Source organism: Canis lupus, chromosome 4 (assembly GCF_048164855.1).
Source record: "Canis lupus baileyi chromosome 4, mCanLup2.hap1, whole genome shotgun sequence".
NCBI classification, from domain to species: Eukaryota; Metazoa; Chordata; class Mammalia; order Carnivora; family Canidae; genus Canis; species Canis lupus.
The window spans coordinates 74,818,600-74,834,327 of NC_132841.1; the positions used below are offsets into that span (position 1 = coordinate 74,818,600).

The 15,728-nt window shown below is 41.2% G+C and overlaps 1 protein-coding gene across 3 annotated transcripts in view; it reads left to right on the forward strand.

The window, feature by feature from the left end:
• ADAMTS12 (ADAM metallopeptidase with thrombospondin type 1 motif 12) overlaps nt 1–15,728 on the forward strand; it is a 255,697-nt gene that overhangs the window by 156,244 nt on the left and 83,725 nt on the right. For all 3 annotated transcript variants that reach the window (XR_012030322.1, XM_072824981.1, XM_072824980.1), the window contains exons 4-5: nt 13,681–13,877; nt 14,614–14,697. Coding sequence is in view for 2 of the 3 variants with exons in the window: in XM_072824981.1 (XP_072681082.1) it covers nt 13,681–13,877; nt 14,614–14,697 (281 nt within the window). In the remaining variant the exon portion in view is untranslated. The remainder of the gene's footprint in view (nt 1–13,680; nt 13,878–14,613; nt 14,698–15,728) is intronic.

The following is a 15,728-nucleotide window of genomic DNA, read 5'->3' on the forward strand; positions in this document are numbered from 1 at the left end:
AGGTGTGGTTTCATGCATCTACCGACATAGTTGAGATACTGAATAGTTCTTTCTCTATGAGAATCCTTCATGTTGCTCTTCAGTGACCACACCACCTTCTCCCCATGGTACTCCCCATCCTTCATTCCTAACCTCAGGCAACCACCAAGCTGTTATAAATTTTCTAAAATTATTTTCATTTTTAAGTGTCCTGTACGTGGAATGATACAGTATGTAACCTTCTGGAATTGGCTTTTTTCACTCAGCATCATTTCCTAGACATTCACCCACGTTAGTTTGTTTCCTTTAGTGCTGAGTAGCATTTCATGATATGTATGTACCACAATTTGTTTAGCCATTCACTTGTGAAAGGACAACTGGACTGTGTCTACTTATTGGTTATTAGAAATAAAGTTGCTCTAAACATTGTGTATTAGTTTTTAGGTGAACATAAGTTCTCACTTCACGAGGGTAAATGCCCAAGATTTCAACTGCTGAGTCACATGGTAAGTGCATGGGTAGTTTTATAAGAAACTGCCCAAGTATTTTCCAGAGTGGCTATACCATTTTACATTCCCACCAGCTGTGTGTAGGTGATCCAGTTGCTCCACATCCAATATCATAAAAGTGATACTGTCGCTATTTTTAAGTTTAGCATTCTTGATAGCTATATAGTGATATCTCATTAATTTTCATCTCCCTTACAAATAATGTTGGACTTCCTTTCATGTATTTTTTTTTTTGACATCTGTATATCTTCTTCAGTGAGCTTTTTTTTTGTCTTTTGCTCATTTTTAATTTTATTTTTTGGTTACCATTGAGTTTTGAGAATTCCTTATATTCTTGATACTAAACTTTTGTTAGATATGTGGTTTGCATATATTTCCTTCCAGTCTGCAGCACGTCTTTCCATTTTCTTCACACAGGCTTTTTTTTTTTAAAGACCAATTTGTTGTGACATAATTCACATAAATATAATTCACCCATTTAAAGTGTACAATTCATTGGCTTTTAGTATATGAACAGAGTGGTTCAACCATTACCACAGTCAACTTCAGAATATTTTTGTCACCCCAAAGTGAAGCTCTGTGCTTCACATCAGCAAAAGTTTTATGGATGGTCTAAGACTACTTTGCTTAGTCCTAGATCTCAAAGATTTTCTCCTTTAAAAAAATAATTTTATAGATTTATATTTTATCATTAAATCCGTACATTCATGCATTTTGAAGTAGTTTTTGTGCAAGAAGTAAGGCTTAGGTCAAGGTTTCCCATTTGTTTGTTTGGTCTATGGATGACCAATGGCTCTAGCGTCTCCTCCATTGAATTGCTTTGCAACTTTGCCGAATATCAGTTAGGCATCTTCATTTACCTCTGGGTTCTCTATTCTGCTCCATTTGTCTATGTGTCTATACCTCCTACTTTGAGCTTTATAAAATTAAATTGACCTATCTGGAAAACAGGATTAGTAATACCTACTCTCCTACTGCTAGGTTGTCAAGAGAGGCAACTGTGATTGCATAAGGTACGCATTCTTGTTGGAAAGAATAAGTTCACTCATCCCTTTTAAATTCTTCCAGCTTATCCAGTTGGCATTGTTCAGTTTTCATATTCATATGAAACCAGGAACCATGATGACTTACCTCTCTGGTGGACATGGGAAAGGTTCACTTTATGGAGTCTTTGCAGCAAAATTAAAATTTCGTGTCCATCTGCTGCCTTTGTGCAGGCTCTCAGGGTTCATCCCACCATCCCAGTGTGTGTTGGTTTAGAAATACAAGCTCATTTTAATAAGCAAAGCATAATAAAAAGGAGAGCTGATGTCCCCTAATCACTTGGCCAATGAAAATAATTTAGGATTAGGTGGGTTGGAATTATCCAGGCCATTGTGAATTTTTGAAAAGCTGCACCATAGATCCTTCTCTCTGCAGCTTTGTTCATTCTGATCACCCCCTATGCTCTCTTTTCCCTGTCTAGTTACATTCTACCCACCCTGAAAATCTACCTTCCACCTCCAGAAGTTAAGTCTGTTCCATCTGCTAACCAGACAGAGAGCTCCTCAATGAAAGTAAAGTTGATTTTATTCATCTCTCTAATCTCAGAGCCTGGCCCCATGATTGGAAAATACAGCTGCTCATTGAATCCAGCTTTCCATAATCTTTTTCCCTTCCAAATGCTTATCTTCTCTCTCAGTGGTTTTTAATCATTTATTGTTTATATGATTCTATGTTTCTGGCTGATGGTTTTTTTCCTTCTCCAATAAATGAGAAAACATCTTGAGGTTAATAACTATAGTTTCTACTTTACTTTCCCCAGAGAGGCTAATGTAGGCTTGGCATGTTTTGAATACATTCACAATATCTTATGCCTAATTGAATATCACAGTTTATGGGCAGTTCCTGATTTATCATGGTTTGGCTTACAGTTTTTCAACTTTATAATAGTGTGAAAGCAGTATGCATTCAGTAGAAACCATACTTTGAATTTTGAGTTTTGATCTTTTCCTGGGCTGATTCTTTGTCTCTGTCTCAGGACGGAGCTACAGCTCCCAGTCAGCCACCCCATCATGAGGGAAACAGCTGATATGCCTACAAGCTTCTATCCCCACGCAACCATGCTATTTTTCACTTTCAGTACAGTAGTCATTAAATTGCGTGAGATAGTCAATGATTTATTGTAAAATAGGCTTTGTGTTGGCCCAGCTGTAGGTTCGTGTAAGTGCTCTGAGCATGTTTAAAGTAACCTAAGCTAAGTTATGATGTTTGGTAGGTTAGGTGTATTAAATCCATTTTTGACTTAACAATATCTTAAACTTACAGTGCATTTATTGGCACATAACCCCATTGTATGTCAAGGGAGATCTTATACATGTTGAATTTACTACCCCATTTTTAAGAAGAGAAAATTGTAGAGTTTCTATTTCTAAAGCCAGGAAGTTCAAAGCAACATCTGAGAAAAGAGTTACGTGTGGTAAATGTATGAGAGTTGCCTTCTTGGGCAAACAAGGAGTTCAGTGGAAGACTCAGAGGAAAAATTATATGCTTGAAATATAGTCCAACAAAGCAAGGGAATCTACAGAGGACACGTCTCAGGTTGACAATAGGACACGTCTCAGGTTGACAATATTAAGCCAAAAAGAGCTGCCTGGAAAACTCGAACAGCCTCTAGAGGGCGGAAGTGGGCAGAGGCATAAGGTTCAGCTTGTCTCACATTGATGGATGGATTGTAGCCTTAGGACAGGAGGAGGAAGTCACAGAGGGCAGGACCAGCCAGGCTGCAGTGACGAGTCCTGGAAAGGGTGAAAGAAATCTTTTAACCTATGTTACTGCCAAACGTTATTTTTTTGTAATGTATTGGAAAATAGAATTTTTGGCTAATTAAAATGTTAGTTTATTTGGAAAAGTCTTACTTTGACAGCTCTACTTGTTGAAATATTAATGCCTTAATAAGCACACTTCAGTGATTGTGAACAGTGATTGGTGACTGAGTTCTTTAGGGACCTAAAGTTCACTCTGGGGCTTGTTAATGTGGTGATAGAAAATGCGGTAGGTTGAGTGAATCTGTGTTCACTTCGACATCCACCATCTACCATGGAAATTACACTTTTTAAATTTGTTTTCTAATGGAGGTAAAATCTATATAAAATAAAATGACCATTTTCATTATTTTAAGGGTGCATTTCAGTGGCCTCATATACATTCACTTTGTTGTGCAGCCATCGCCACTACCATCTCCAGAACTGTTTTTATCTTTCCAAATGGAAACTCTATACCCATCAAGCAATAACTCCTCATACTCTCCCTTCCCTGGCAACCCTTGGCATCCACCATCCTGTTATCTGTACGAATTTGACTACTCCAGGTGCCTCGTGTACGGGTAATCACACAGTATTTGTCCTCTGGTGACTGGTTATTCCACTTAGCATAATGTCCTCAAATTTCATTTATGTTGTAGCAGGTGTCAGGATGCTGAATAACATTCCATTGTACGTATGTATATACACTGCATTTTGTTTATCTGCTCATCTGTCAATGGACAGGAAATCACATTTTAAATTTTTTTTGAAAGATATACTTATTTATTTTAAAGAGAGAGAGCGCGCGCAAGTCAGAGGGACAGGGAGAGAGGGAGAGAGAAAACCAAACAGGCTGCACTGAGTACAGAGCCTGAGCTCGTGACTCTGAGGTCACCACCTGAGCTGAAACCAAAGGTGGGACCCTGAACTGACTGTGCCATGCCGGCATCCCAGGAGGTCACTTTTTAGAATAAATCTAAGTATCAGAACTATCTGCTTTCTCTCCCTCCTTAAAAAAAAAAAAAAAAAAAAAAAAAAAAAAAAGTATGGAAAAAGAATAGGCAAAATCACTTGCTTCTGAATGCTGCTCCCTTGTTTTGCTCTAGTGCATAAGGAACTAAGATATTTTATAAGGCTAGGGCAGGGAGAAAGCATCCAGGCTGGTTTAAGTCATGGCTCTCCTCAGTCAGTGAAATTACATAAGCAAAACTGAAAACAAGAGGAACTGAGGTTTTGACTTGTTACAAACATCATATCTTTAGTTGCAAATAAGATGAAGGAAAACAAAATAACACTTATTATGACTCTGGTATGAGCAGGACCATGCTTGACACTCCCAGCACATTGTAATGCACTCCTTTACAGCAATTCTGTGAGGCAGACTTTAGACAAATAATTAAAGGACTCTGGATTAATAAGCAAGTGTATAGAGCTCTAAACAAGTTCTATACAATAAAAATCGAATGCACAACACATGTAATTCTCAATTTTGTAGCAGCCAAAAATTAAAAAAATTAAAAAAAATAGGTGAAGTGAATTTAAATAATTTTTTTAGCCTAAGGTATCCAGAATACTATTTCAGTTCATAATGTAAATTATTAATGTAATAGTCGACATTCTTTTTTTTTTTCATACTAACTCTTTGAAATTCAGGGTTCATTAAGTCAAAACTTCATACCTGTCAGAATGGCTTAAATGAACAACTCAGGAAACAACAGATGTTAGCGAAGATGCAGAGAAAGGATGCAGAGAACCATCTTACACTGTTGGTGGAAATGCAAACTGGAACAGCCACTCTGGAAAACAGTATGGAGTTTCCTCAAAAAGTTAAAAATACAACTACCCTACAGGGCAACCCTGGATGGCTCAGCGGTTTAGTGCCACCTTCATTCAGCCCAGAGCATGATCCTGGAGACCCAAGATCAAGTCCCAAGTCGGGCTCCCTGCATGGAGCCTGCTTCTCCCTCTGCCTGTGTCTCTGCCTCTCTATCTTTCTCTCTCTTTGTGTATCTCATGAATAAATAAATAAATAAAATCTTTTTTTTAAAAAAAGAACTACCCTACAATCCAGCAACTGTTCTACTAGGTATTTATCCGAAGGATACAAAAACAATGATTCAAAGGGGCACCTGCACCCCAATGTTTATAACAGCAATGTCCACAATAGCCAAGCCATGGAAAGAACCCAGATGTCCATCATTAGATGAATGGATAAAGAAGATGTGGTATAAGGGAATGGAATACTAATACTCAGCCATCAAAAAATAAATAAATAAATAAATAAATAAATAAATAAATAAATAAAATCTTGCTATTTGCAAGGACATGGATGGAACTAGAGGGCATTATGCTAAACAAAATAAGTCACTCAGAGAAAGACAAATACCATATGATTTCACTCATACGTGGAATTTAAGAAACAAAACTGATAAACATAGGGGAAGGGAGTGAAAAAATAAAATAAGATAAAAACAGGGAGGCAAATGATAAGAGACTCTTAACTCTAGGAAACAAACTGAGGGTTGCTGGAGGGAAGGGTGTGGGGGATGGGGCGTGAAGGAGGGCAGGTGATGGAATGAGCACTGGGAGTTCTCCACAACGGATGAATCACTAAATTCTACCTCTGAAACTAATAATGCACTGTATGTTAACAAATTTGAATTTAAATAAAAAAGAAAAAGAAATCTAGGGTTTATTTTACACATATAGCACATTTCAGGTTTTCACGTGGCTGGTGGGCTGTGTATTGGCCTGTGCTTCCATGGACCGTAGTGTTCTTTTCATGCTCCGGGAAAGTGTGTTTATCCAGCTAAGTTCAGTGTCTCCCTTCATACTTCATGGATCTCTAGTCCCTTAATGGAAATGCTGGCTCCTATTTTCAAAGCTCTTTGCCACCACATACCTTCACAGAAGAATGACTGGCTGCTCACATAAGAAGGAGGAAAATGTAAACATAAACTTGTACTATTTCCTCTGATTAGTAATTCTAGGATCATTATGCAGCAGCTCGGGAAAGCTGTTCTATGTTAAGACAAATTGTAATATTTTAATAATCTATGATATAAACGGTCTTGTATCTATTCTAGTTTGATATTAGTAGTTTGTGAGGAATCCTGTAGTGTGCATTTGAATGATGTCAGTTTATGTCCACTTTTCAATTTGACCTAAGGAAGCACTACTAGGTTTTGACTGTTGCCTAGGTGTTTGAGAAGCCTAAAGTCATTAAGATAAAATCTAATATCAAAAAATTGGAAGGCAAGTAACTTGTGCAGAAGGAATACTCAGAAAACTTGGGGTGGTTTGGTTAGAGTATAATTAGGGGAGGGTGTGCATAAGGTAGATTTTTCTGGTTTTCAGAAATTGAATTGTAATTTTTTTGATGTGCTATTTCAATTTTTAGCAGCAAATGTGTATGTAGAGGATCTTAATAAAATTGAGACTTATTTGAATAAAAAAAAAAATCTTCCCCCACCCTGATCTATTTGTCTTCCTTTGGAGAACCAGAAAACAAACAAACAGACAAATTGGGTCAGATATTTCTCAATAATTATGTAGTGATTGCTGTTGCTAGGGAAGCATTTTCAGTAACTGGAGAGAATAGCCTCAGGCTCCTTGATTAAAAGGACAAACAATAACAAGAAAACTGGAGAAAAAGAACCTCAGAAAAAATGCTATTAAATTATAAATTGTGAAGAAAATAAAAGTAAAGGGCCTTCCCATTTTTTAAAGTTTATCTTTCTAACCATGAAAGTAACAGAAAACACAATAAAGCAGATAAAAGAAAAAAATTACCTCAAATTCCACTTTCTATAGAGGACTTCCAAGAACTTTGAGAGCTGAAGTGGGAATGCCTTGTTATTTTATGTTTCCCTCATCTGTTACAGTCAAGAGAGCACCTTCCTCCACAAGAGTGTTTCCTTTAGGAAACAAAACCTGCCTGCTTTCGATGTGTGCACATGTTGTTAGCATTCTGCTTTGGGGATTGGGGCTTGGAGGTGGGTAAATATGTTGAGAAAAATATAGAAGCTGGAATGAATGACAGATGAAGATCAGATTAGACTCACTAGAATTAGAATACTTTTTTTTTGTTTGTTTTATGTAATGCCCTGTGTGACACCCCAGCCCCACAAATAAATATTAAGTGAGTGGATCCATATACTCATTCAGCAGACACATACCACATGTCAGAAGACACCAGGCTCAGTGCTGAGTCTTGAGTTACATAGGTGACCAAGACACCAATCCAGTTCCTCCTTGTAAAGAAAGGCTCCCACCCCCCCACCCCCCACACCACTGCTTCCACCGAGGGAGATGCTTTCCAAACTAGCAGGATGACCCAGGTGAAAGATTAAATGAAACAGAGCTTGGAGCTAAGAGAAATAAGTGGCAAATCCATGTATTTGCTACATTTGAGAACAGTTAAAATCCTGCCTTTGATTCACAACAGTAATAATATCATTTTGATCTTTACGAGAAAAAAAAAGCCAACTGCAATCTCTCTTTTTGGCATTTGTCACAAGAGCAAACCCATCCATGATGGCAGCAGATATAATGTCTTCTAGGATTATAATTTATGTTTTCTGAGTTCCCCAGCCTTGAATTACTTTGTCAAGTGTGTGATGTCCAGGGAGGGTTAAGAAAAAAGAAATGCTATATTCAGTGCCTTCAGTGACTTTAGACTATTTAGGAAATAGATTCTTATAACACACCGGGAAACTCTATACTCTGTAGCATTTCCTATTCTATAAAAACATTTTTGTAAACTGAATACACTATTTTGTAAATATAATGGGGCTGAATTTCACCATGAAAAAAAAAAAAAAGCTCTGAACTCCGGGTTTTAAGAGTCCATGTGTGGGTGACTGGAGACAAGTTTATGAACCCACAGAAAGTAGACCGCTGGAAGGAGACATCTACATAAAGCTGAAACTCAGAAAAAGTGTCATTCTCAGTGAAGAGATATATTAGAAACCAAACCAAACCAAGCCACAACAACAACAACAAAATATCACACAGAGGAAAACTGTTAAGGAAATGCACTTCTTTTGGTCTAGATGGAGGAGGCCCATGTATGCTAGGAGAAAAAGAGAACATTTTGATACCTATAAGAATATAAATATCATACTTATAATAAACCAGAATGCAAGAAGTTGTATTGTCATGAAATTAAGCATTACGTAGAGTATGTAAATATGCACATTACATATGTCTGTATATAATATGCCCATAGCCTGTCTATATGATCATATGTAAACATGGGCCCTTTCACCTTCTTTAAAAATTATCTCATTGGGGTAGAGTTTTTGTCTTGCTATCTGCTCAAGGATGGGACAGTTGGCTTCTCGGGTCTCTGTGATACATCTGTCCAATCAGTGTGCTCGGAGATTTCTCTACTCTTCACTTGCAGCTTGACTACTGCCTTGCCAAGTCTTGCCAAGTTAACATTTATTACTCAGCATATCCATTTTCCGAGGGACTCTGGAGGTGCAGAAGAGCTTAGATCTATTAATGCCCTGGAGCCCAGTTGGTGAAATGAAATACCAGGCAGTTGTGTGTCATCTAGGGGGTAGCAGCCTCAAAGTAGCCGGCTGTTCCCGTTCTTCCTAACAGACATGCTCAGCCTTTTTGATGACCGTGGGGAATGTTAATAGTCAAACCAGCAGGTATTACCAAGAATTTTCTTGCTTCATCTAAAAGTACATATGAATTGACGTTCCCAACATGAATAATGTTTTCTTCCCCTCTCCACGATACCTTGGTACCTTCAGATCTGTTAAAAAGATCATACACAGGGCTCATGGCATTGTGTCCCCCGGAACACCAGTTGGCATAGAGCTTTTCTGAACATGCTATTTCTGGAAGCCTTGATTTAAGCTCAGGTGGTGATCTCGGGGTCTTAGGGTTAAGCCCCGAGGGGGGCTCCGTGCTTACCGTGGAGCCTGCTTGGGATTCTCTTTCTCCGTGTCCCTCTGCCCGCCCCCCTCCACCCCTCCAGCCCTCTCCTGCATGCATGGACTCCTGTCTCTCAAATGAATCTTTAAAAAAAAAATCCTTTTAAATGCTGGTCTTCTGCTTATTGGCTGTTAGACTTTGAACAAATTCTATAATCTCTCTGAACCTCATGTTTCTTATTTTTAAATGGTGATAATAAGACTCATCTCACATAGCTATTGAGAACTAACTAGCAAATGATCAAATAAAAAAAAAAAAATGTTGACCTCAGGCTGGGTCCTGTCCGCCATCGCGTTGTCGCGGACCCGCTGTGTTTCAGGACCTCCCTCCTGCGGTGGCAGCCAGGTGGCCGTCAGGGGCCTGGGTCTCCTCTGTCCAGAGGCTGTGCTGTGTGGCCCGAGAAGATTAACCTGAGAGGATCCGCCTGAGGGAAGCTGGGCCTCGAGTCTGGCAGTAGGTGCAGGTAACGGCCAGTTTCCAGTTAGGGGCAGGCGGGAACCCTTCCCTGTGAGGAATCTGCACCAGGCGGGAGGAGAGTCGAGGTGGGGGGAGCGAGTGAGACGGGGAGACAGGGCCTCGAGCAGGCACCTCGGGGAAGACGTGGCTTCGCTGCCCGTGCTGCAGCCCCGGGCGTGCCGCCACACACCCCTCAGAGTCCGGGGAGCGGTGCCCTTCCCTGGGTCTTCTCTCCGTGTTCACTTTCCTCGGTCCCTGGAAGTCCCAGAGCAAGTCCCAGGGCAAGCTCGCCCCCGCCATGCTTCAGGCCCGGCCGCAGACCCCTGCGACCCCGAGGGTGAGAGGCGGGCGGGCCACAGCTCCAGGCCCTGCTACCTGGGAAAGCTCTAAGAGCTGCCTGAAGCATATGGGGTTTGAGGAAGGGAAAAAGGAGTCAACTACTTGTACTTCCCAGAGACCTGCCGGCCGTCTGCTCTGTCGGTGCAGGGGTGCCCCACACAGCCCCCGGGTGCCGCACGGATGGCTGCCCTTCCTTGGCTTCAGGCCTGGGAAAGTCCGTCCTGGGTCAGGGCTGGAAGTTGTCCTGGATGCTTGAAGGAAATTTGTCTGGGAAAAAGCTCAATAGGTAATACGCGCCTTTTCAGTACTGGCTTTCTGGAAACAATGTCTCACCTCTCTTGTATAATCCAAATTGGCCATTTGACTAGATTTCACCCCGTGAAATAAATGTTTCACAGTTTTGGTGTAGAGAATTCTTTAATTGAAATAAGTCATCCCAGAGGGAAAAGGAGATAGCTCTTGCAATTCTGTATTTGTGATTCCTAAATTGTTTCCAATTCATCTTCAGTTTTTCCTTCACCCGTGCATCAAGCACTTATTGGGCACCACTGTTCGCCAAGCATGGTATTAGGCACTTGGTACAAAGCTAAAAGAGATGGCCTTCTGGCCCTATATGTGTTACAGCCTCACTGGACAGCCCCTTGAGGAGCAGGAAGCTATAGGAGTCTGGAAGGTTCTCAGTGTGAGGCCTGCCCAGAAGCCATCCAAGCCCAGAAGAGGGATCTCTGAACAGAGTGTATGTGGTTAATGGACAGAGTTGTGTCCTCCCAAATTTCCTGTGTTGAAACTCTCACCTCTCATGTGACTGTAGTTGGATATAGGGCTTTTAGGAGGTACCTAAGGCTATATGAGATCATAGGGTGGAGTCCTAATTCACCAGGATTGGTGGCCTTATTAGAAGAGGATGAGAGAGAGATCTGTCCACATGCACACACTGACGAAAAACCATGTCAGCAGACGCGGGAGGGTGGCCATCTGCAACCAGGAAGAGCACTCTCACCAGAGCCTGACCTCACTTGGCATCCTGATCCTAGACTTACAGCTTCGAAGACTGTGAGAAAATAAATTTCTGTTGTTCAAGCTATGGTATTAGTTATGGCAGCCTGAGCCAACTAAGACAGTCTGTGTGTGTTGGGGGGTGACAGGGTCAGGGGAGCTTTCTAGAACTGTTGGCATTTCACCTGCCCCTGGAGAACTGTCTGACTTTGTCACCAGACCTTAAAGACAAACGTGTAGGGCTGGCTTCTTGTACAATCTAAAATTTTTGAACAGAAGCATTTCCTCGTGAAGTCTGGGATGGCTTCTTGAGGACCCGACAAAGTCAGTACAATCCTCTCCTATTTGGTCCCATCAGAGCCCAGATTAAATCCTACCACGTCTGCAAAGCTTCTGGCACTATCCATAATAGAACAGACATCTCTCTCCTTGGGAATTATTCAAAACCCAATGACATTTTCATTAGCACGAGGATCTGGCTTTGAGCAAGTGCTTAGTGTAGGTCTTACTGAAAATTTTAGGTTGATATGTGTCTTTACCAGACTGCATTCTCGTTTCCACATTTCTTCCTGCGTGTGCATTTACTGAGGACTCATCTGACTTGTTTGCTGGAAAGAATGGAAATAACTCGATGGGCTTTAAAGGTATCTTTTTTTCCTTTAAACTCTGTCGCTCAATGTTGAGGAGATAAAAGGTGGAGGAGGAAGGGTAAAGGCAGAGACGTGGGATAGGAAAGGACTGGGAGAAGCAGAGAGATCACCTTTACCTACCAGTATCACCAGTGCCAGCCCCTGCCAGCTCCTAACCCTTAGACACCTGAGGCCTGAGAGGAGTGGCGCCCACAGGCCTGTGGCACAGGGTCCTGCTTTAAGGAACAAGCTGCATATTGCACCCTCTGTGCCGACTGCAGCGAGCCAGTGGAAGTCTCTGTGAGGGGACCCTCACCAAGAGGGGGTGTGAGCCTCTAGGGCCAAGTGAAGGGGCTTATGGAGAGCACTGAGCACTCCTGACGCTTGGAGGGAGGTACGCCCCTCCACAGGGCAGAGACAGGAGGGATTGAGAGAAGGAGATCGCACCTAACCAGGTTGATAGGATTCCTCTTCTTGGCCTGGTCTGCTGACAGCCCTTCAGGACACAGGACCCACATGATTTCAAGTGTGGCTTGCTCCCTGGCTTGCACAGAGAGATTTGGAAATACAGTCTTGAAACGCTCCCATGAGCTTCAAGAAGAGGGTGACAGATGGCAGGATATGTAGGATGCAGAGTTAGAACCCATGATAACATCTCTGGAGAGTTCTTAGGGAAAGCATACTTATCCATGCAAAGCCGGTGAAGAAGGAAAATAGGCCATTCCACAATGGACAGATGAGAGATAGACCATCTCCTCATTTTCAAACTTCACAGGACTTCCCTTCAAGGCTAACACAATCCTGGGTTATTTGACAAAAGTATACCTTAATGATTTTCAAGTAAAGCTCATAAGTGAATTTGGAATCATTTAGACCTATTATTATGTCTCTCTGCTTATTTATTTATTTATTTATTTATTTATTTATTTATTTATTTATTTACTTATGGTGGGCAAATACTCCTAAGTGTGTTTTAACTTCATATAGACAGTGAAACTGAGGCACTAGGAAGGGTTACATAGCAAATCAGCCCTACCTTTATACCTTTCTGAAGTATATGCAGCTTTTCCAGCTTACGTGTTCTCCAGATGTATGCCTGTTTACTCTCCAGGAGATGATGTGGCGTATATGCAACATATATGATTTTAGGACATAAAAAACCCTTGGTGGGATGAGCACTGGGTTTTATGCTAAATGTTGGCAAATTGAACTCCAATTTAAAAAATTAAAAAAAAAAAAAACCCTGGATCTTCTAGACCTTATGGACTGTGTGACTTAGGGGAAATTCTTGAACAAATTCTTGAACTTGAATGCATTTTGAACATTAATTTCCACATGTGCAAACCAGAGATAGAAGTACGTCCCTCACAAACATTATATGGTCTCATTCATTTGGGGAATATAAATGACAGTGAAAAGGAATAGAGGAGAAGGGAGAAGAAATGGGTAGGAAATATCAGAAAGGGAGACAGAACATGGAAGACTCCTAACTCTGGGAAACGAACTTGGGGTGGTGGAAGGGGTGGAGGGCGGGGCGTGGGGGGTGACTGGGTGACGGGCACTGAGGGGGGCACTTGATGGGATGAGCACTGGGTGTTATTCTGTATGTTGGCAAACTGAACACCAATAAAAAATAAATTTATTATTAAAAAAAAAGAAGTACGTCCCTCAAATGTTCATGAGGATAAACAACCCAGCGTTTTAAAACCTAGTACACTGCTTTGCTGAATAATTTAGAGGAGGAGGAGGAGACAAAGTTCCCATTTTCAATTGTAACATCTTTTTAATAGTGAAGGACCTAGTTAATGAAATAGATAATCATTATTTCAAAGAAGTGCTTTCAACCTCTCTACAAGATGCAAATTCCAGTTAACGTGGCCATAATCATCCTCATTGGCCCCACTTCCCCTTCAGACATGTATCTAAGAACATTGCATTCCTACATTGTTAAACATAGCTTAAACTATGGCCTTGCGTCTTCAAAACGTATATGAGAGATACATAGAGTTTGCCCACTGTTTTCTGTTTAATGTTTAGACGGCCTTGCCACCTCCCAGAAGCTGGAGCGACAGCGGGAGAAGTGGGAGAGGAACCACTGGCCCAGGAAAGGTCTGTCTCGGCGTTCCATCAGCAAAGAGCGATGGGTGGAGACGCTGGTGGTGGCTGACACGAAGATGATCGAGTATCATGGGAGTGACAATGTGGAGTCCTATATCCTCACCATCATGAACATGGTATGTCAGACTCTGGAGTAGGGAGAGACAGCTGGCAAACAGGTGTCACCTTCCAAAAATCAGAGACCTTTTTTTGTTCTTTTCATATATATGTTTACACACACACACACATATATGAATCTGTTCCCTGCCTAAATGAGGAAGGATGGAAATTCAGGGCCAATTTGTCTGTTTTTAAAAAAATGTATATCCTAGGGAAATTTGGAATTTGTCACATATCTCCTAGTAGGTATTTCTCGAGTGACTCAATCCTTGTAGTGTGAGTTTATCTCACCAATTATGTTAGCGCACAGATAAGTAAATTGAGGCAAAGAATTAGAACATGATTTCCTTAAGGTAATTAGAATAAAGTTAATGACTCTGATTCCAACCTTCCCTTTTGCATTCTTGATGTTTCTGCCTTCTCAGAGAAAGTATTAGTCTTTTTGAGTTGGGGAAAGGTATTTGCCTCAGGAACTGATAATAAAAGAAAGACCTGGGTCAGCGAAAGTGTCAAAGAGAAGAAAAGCACCAGCTCCTCAAGCACACAGATGGTCAGTCACATTGGGAAGGTGGCCTTTAAGTATCATAATGTGGATTGGACCAGGGGCATCTCTCACTTGTTGTACTCGGCCCAGAATTCCTGACCTCTAAGATGACATTTCCTCTAAGTGCATCACAATGCCATTTCCCCCTCCTCTGGCATTTATCTGTTACTTATACATGTGAGCTCATGGTTTTCCATTTCTGACTCTAGGTCACTGGGTTGTTCCATAACCCAAGCATTGGCAATGCAATTCACATTGTTGTGGTTCGGCTCATTCTCCTTGAAGAAGAGGAGGTAAGGAGGAGTTTTTCTCCACTCTTCTGACCTATATCTTTACTCGCCCTACCTCCTGTTTTCAGGAGAGCTCTTGATAGATAAGAAAGGGGCTACCAGGAAAGTGTTTAGAAACCCATTGAGAAGGAAAATAATATTTTTATAGTATTTTCTTGGGAATTCTGTGCTATCAAGTGGAAGATGGAGGATGTCTCTGAGATATATATGTCATTAGAATTACCTGACAGTCATTTCATCTAGTAACACACAGATCAGATTTACAGCAGTGACTTAGAATGTTCCACAGTGAAAAAGACGGAATCACGAAACGGTTGCATGGTTTCAGTAAAAGTTAAGAGGCACATGGAAATGTGGAACGCTTTATACTGTTTATTTACCTCATGCATATTAACACATATCCCTCAACTCCGGGCTGTCTTGTCTCTCTGTACGTTTACCCTCGGGAATGTCATCTGTTCTCAGAGCCTTACAGGTCTTCTACATGCTGAGATTCTCCATCACTCTTTCAAACCTGGACCTCTTACTTGTGCTCCAGACTCACATCCAGTTGCCTATTTGACATCTCACCCTGGATGTGTCAGAGCCCACTCAGACTTGCAAACTCAGTGAGTCCACAGCAGCATTCTTGATTGCTCCCTGCCCAGATCGTCTCCTTTCTGCCTCCCCTCCATTCTCCAACCCTCCATGTCACCCATCTCGTAAATATTGCCATTGCACCATGGCATACGCCTTGGAGTCATTCTTGAATCCCCCTTTTCTTATCTTCCACAGTCAACAGCAAGACCCACAAGGCTGCCTTCAAGATACATCTCAGGACCACCCACTGTTCATCATCTCTACAGTCGTTACGTTGCTTTAGGCCTTATTGTCATCTTATTGCAGTGAGCTCCCAATGGTCTTCCTGTTTTAAGACTTGCCCTCCATAATCCATTCTCAAATTAGCAGTTAGAATGATAATCTTAAATGAAAATCGAGTTGCTCCATCGCACAAAACTGTTAAATAGCTTTCTATAGTTTTTAGAACAAAATAG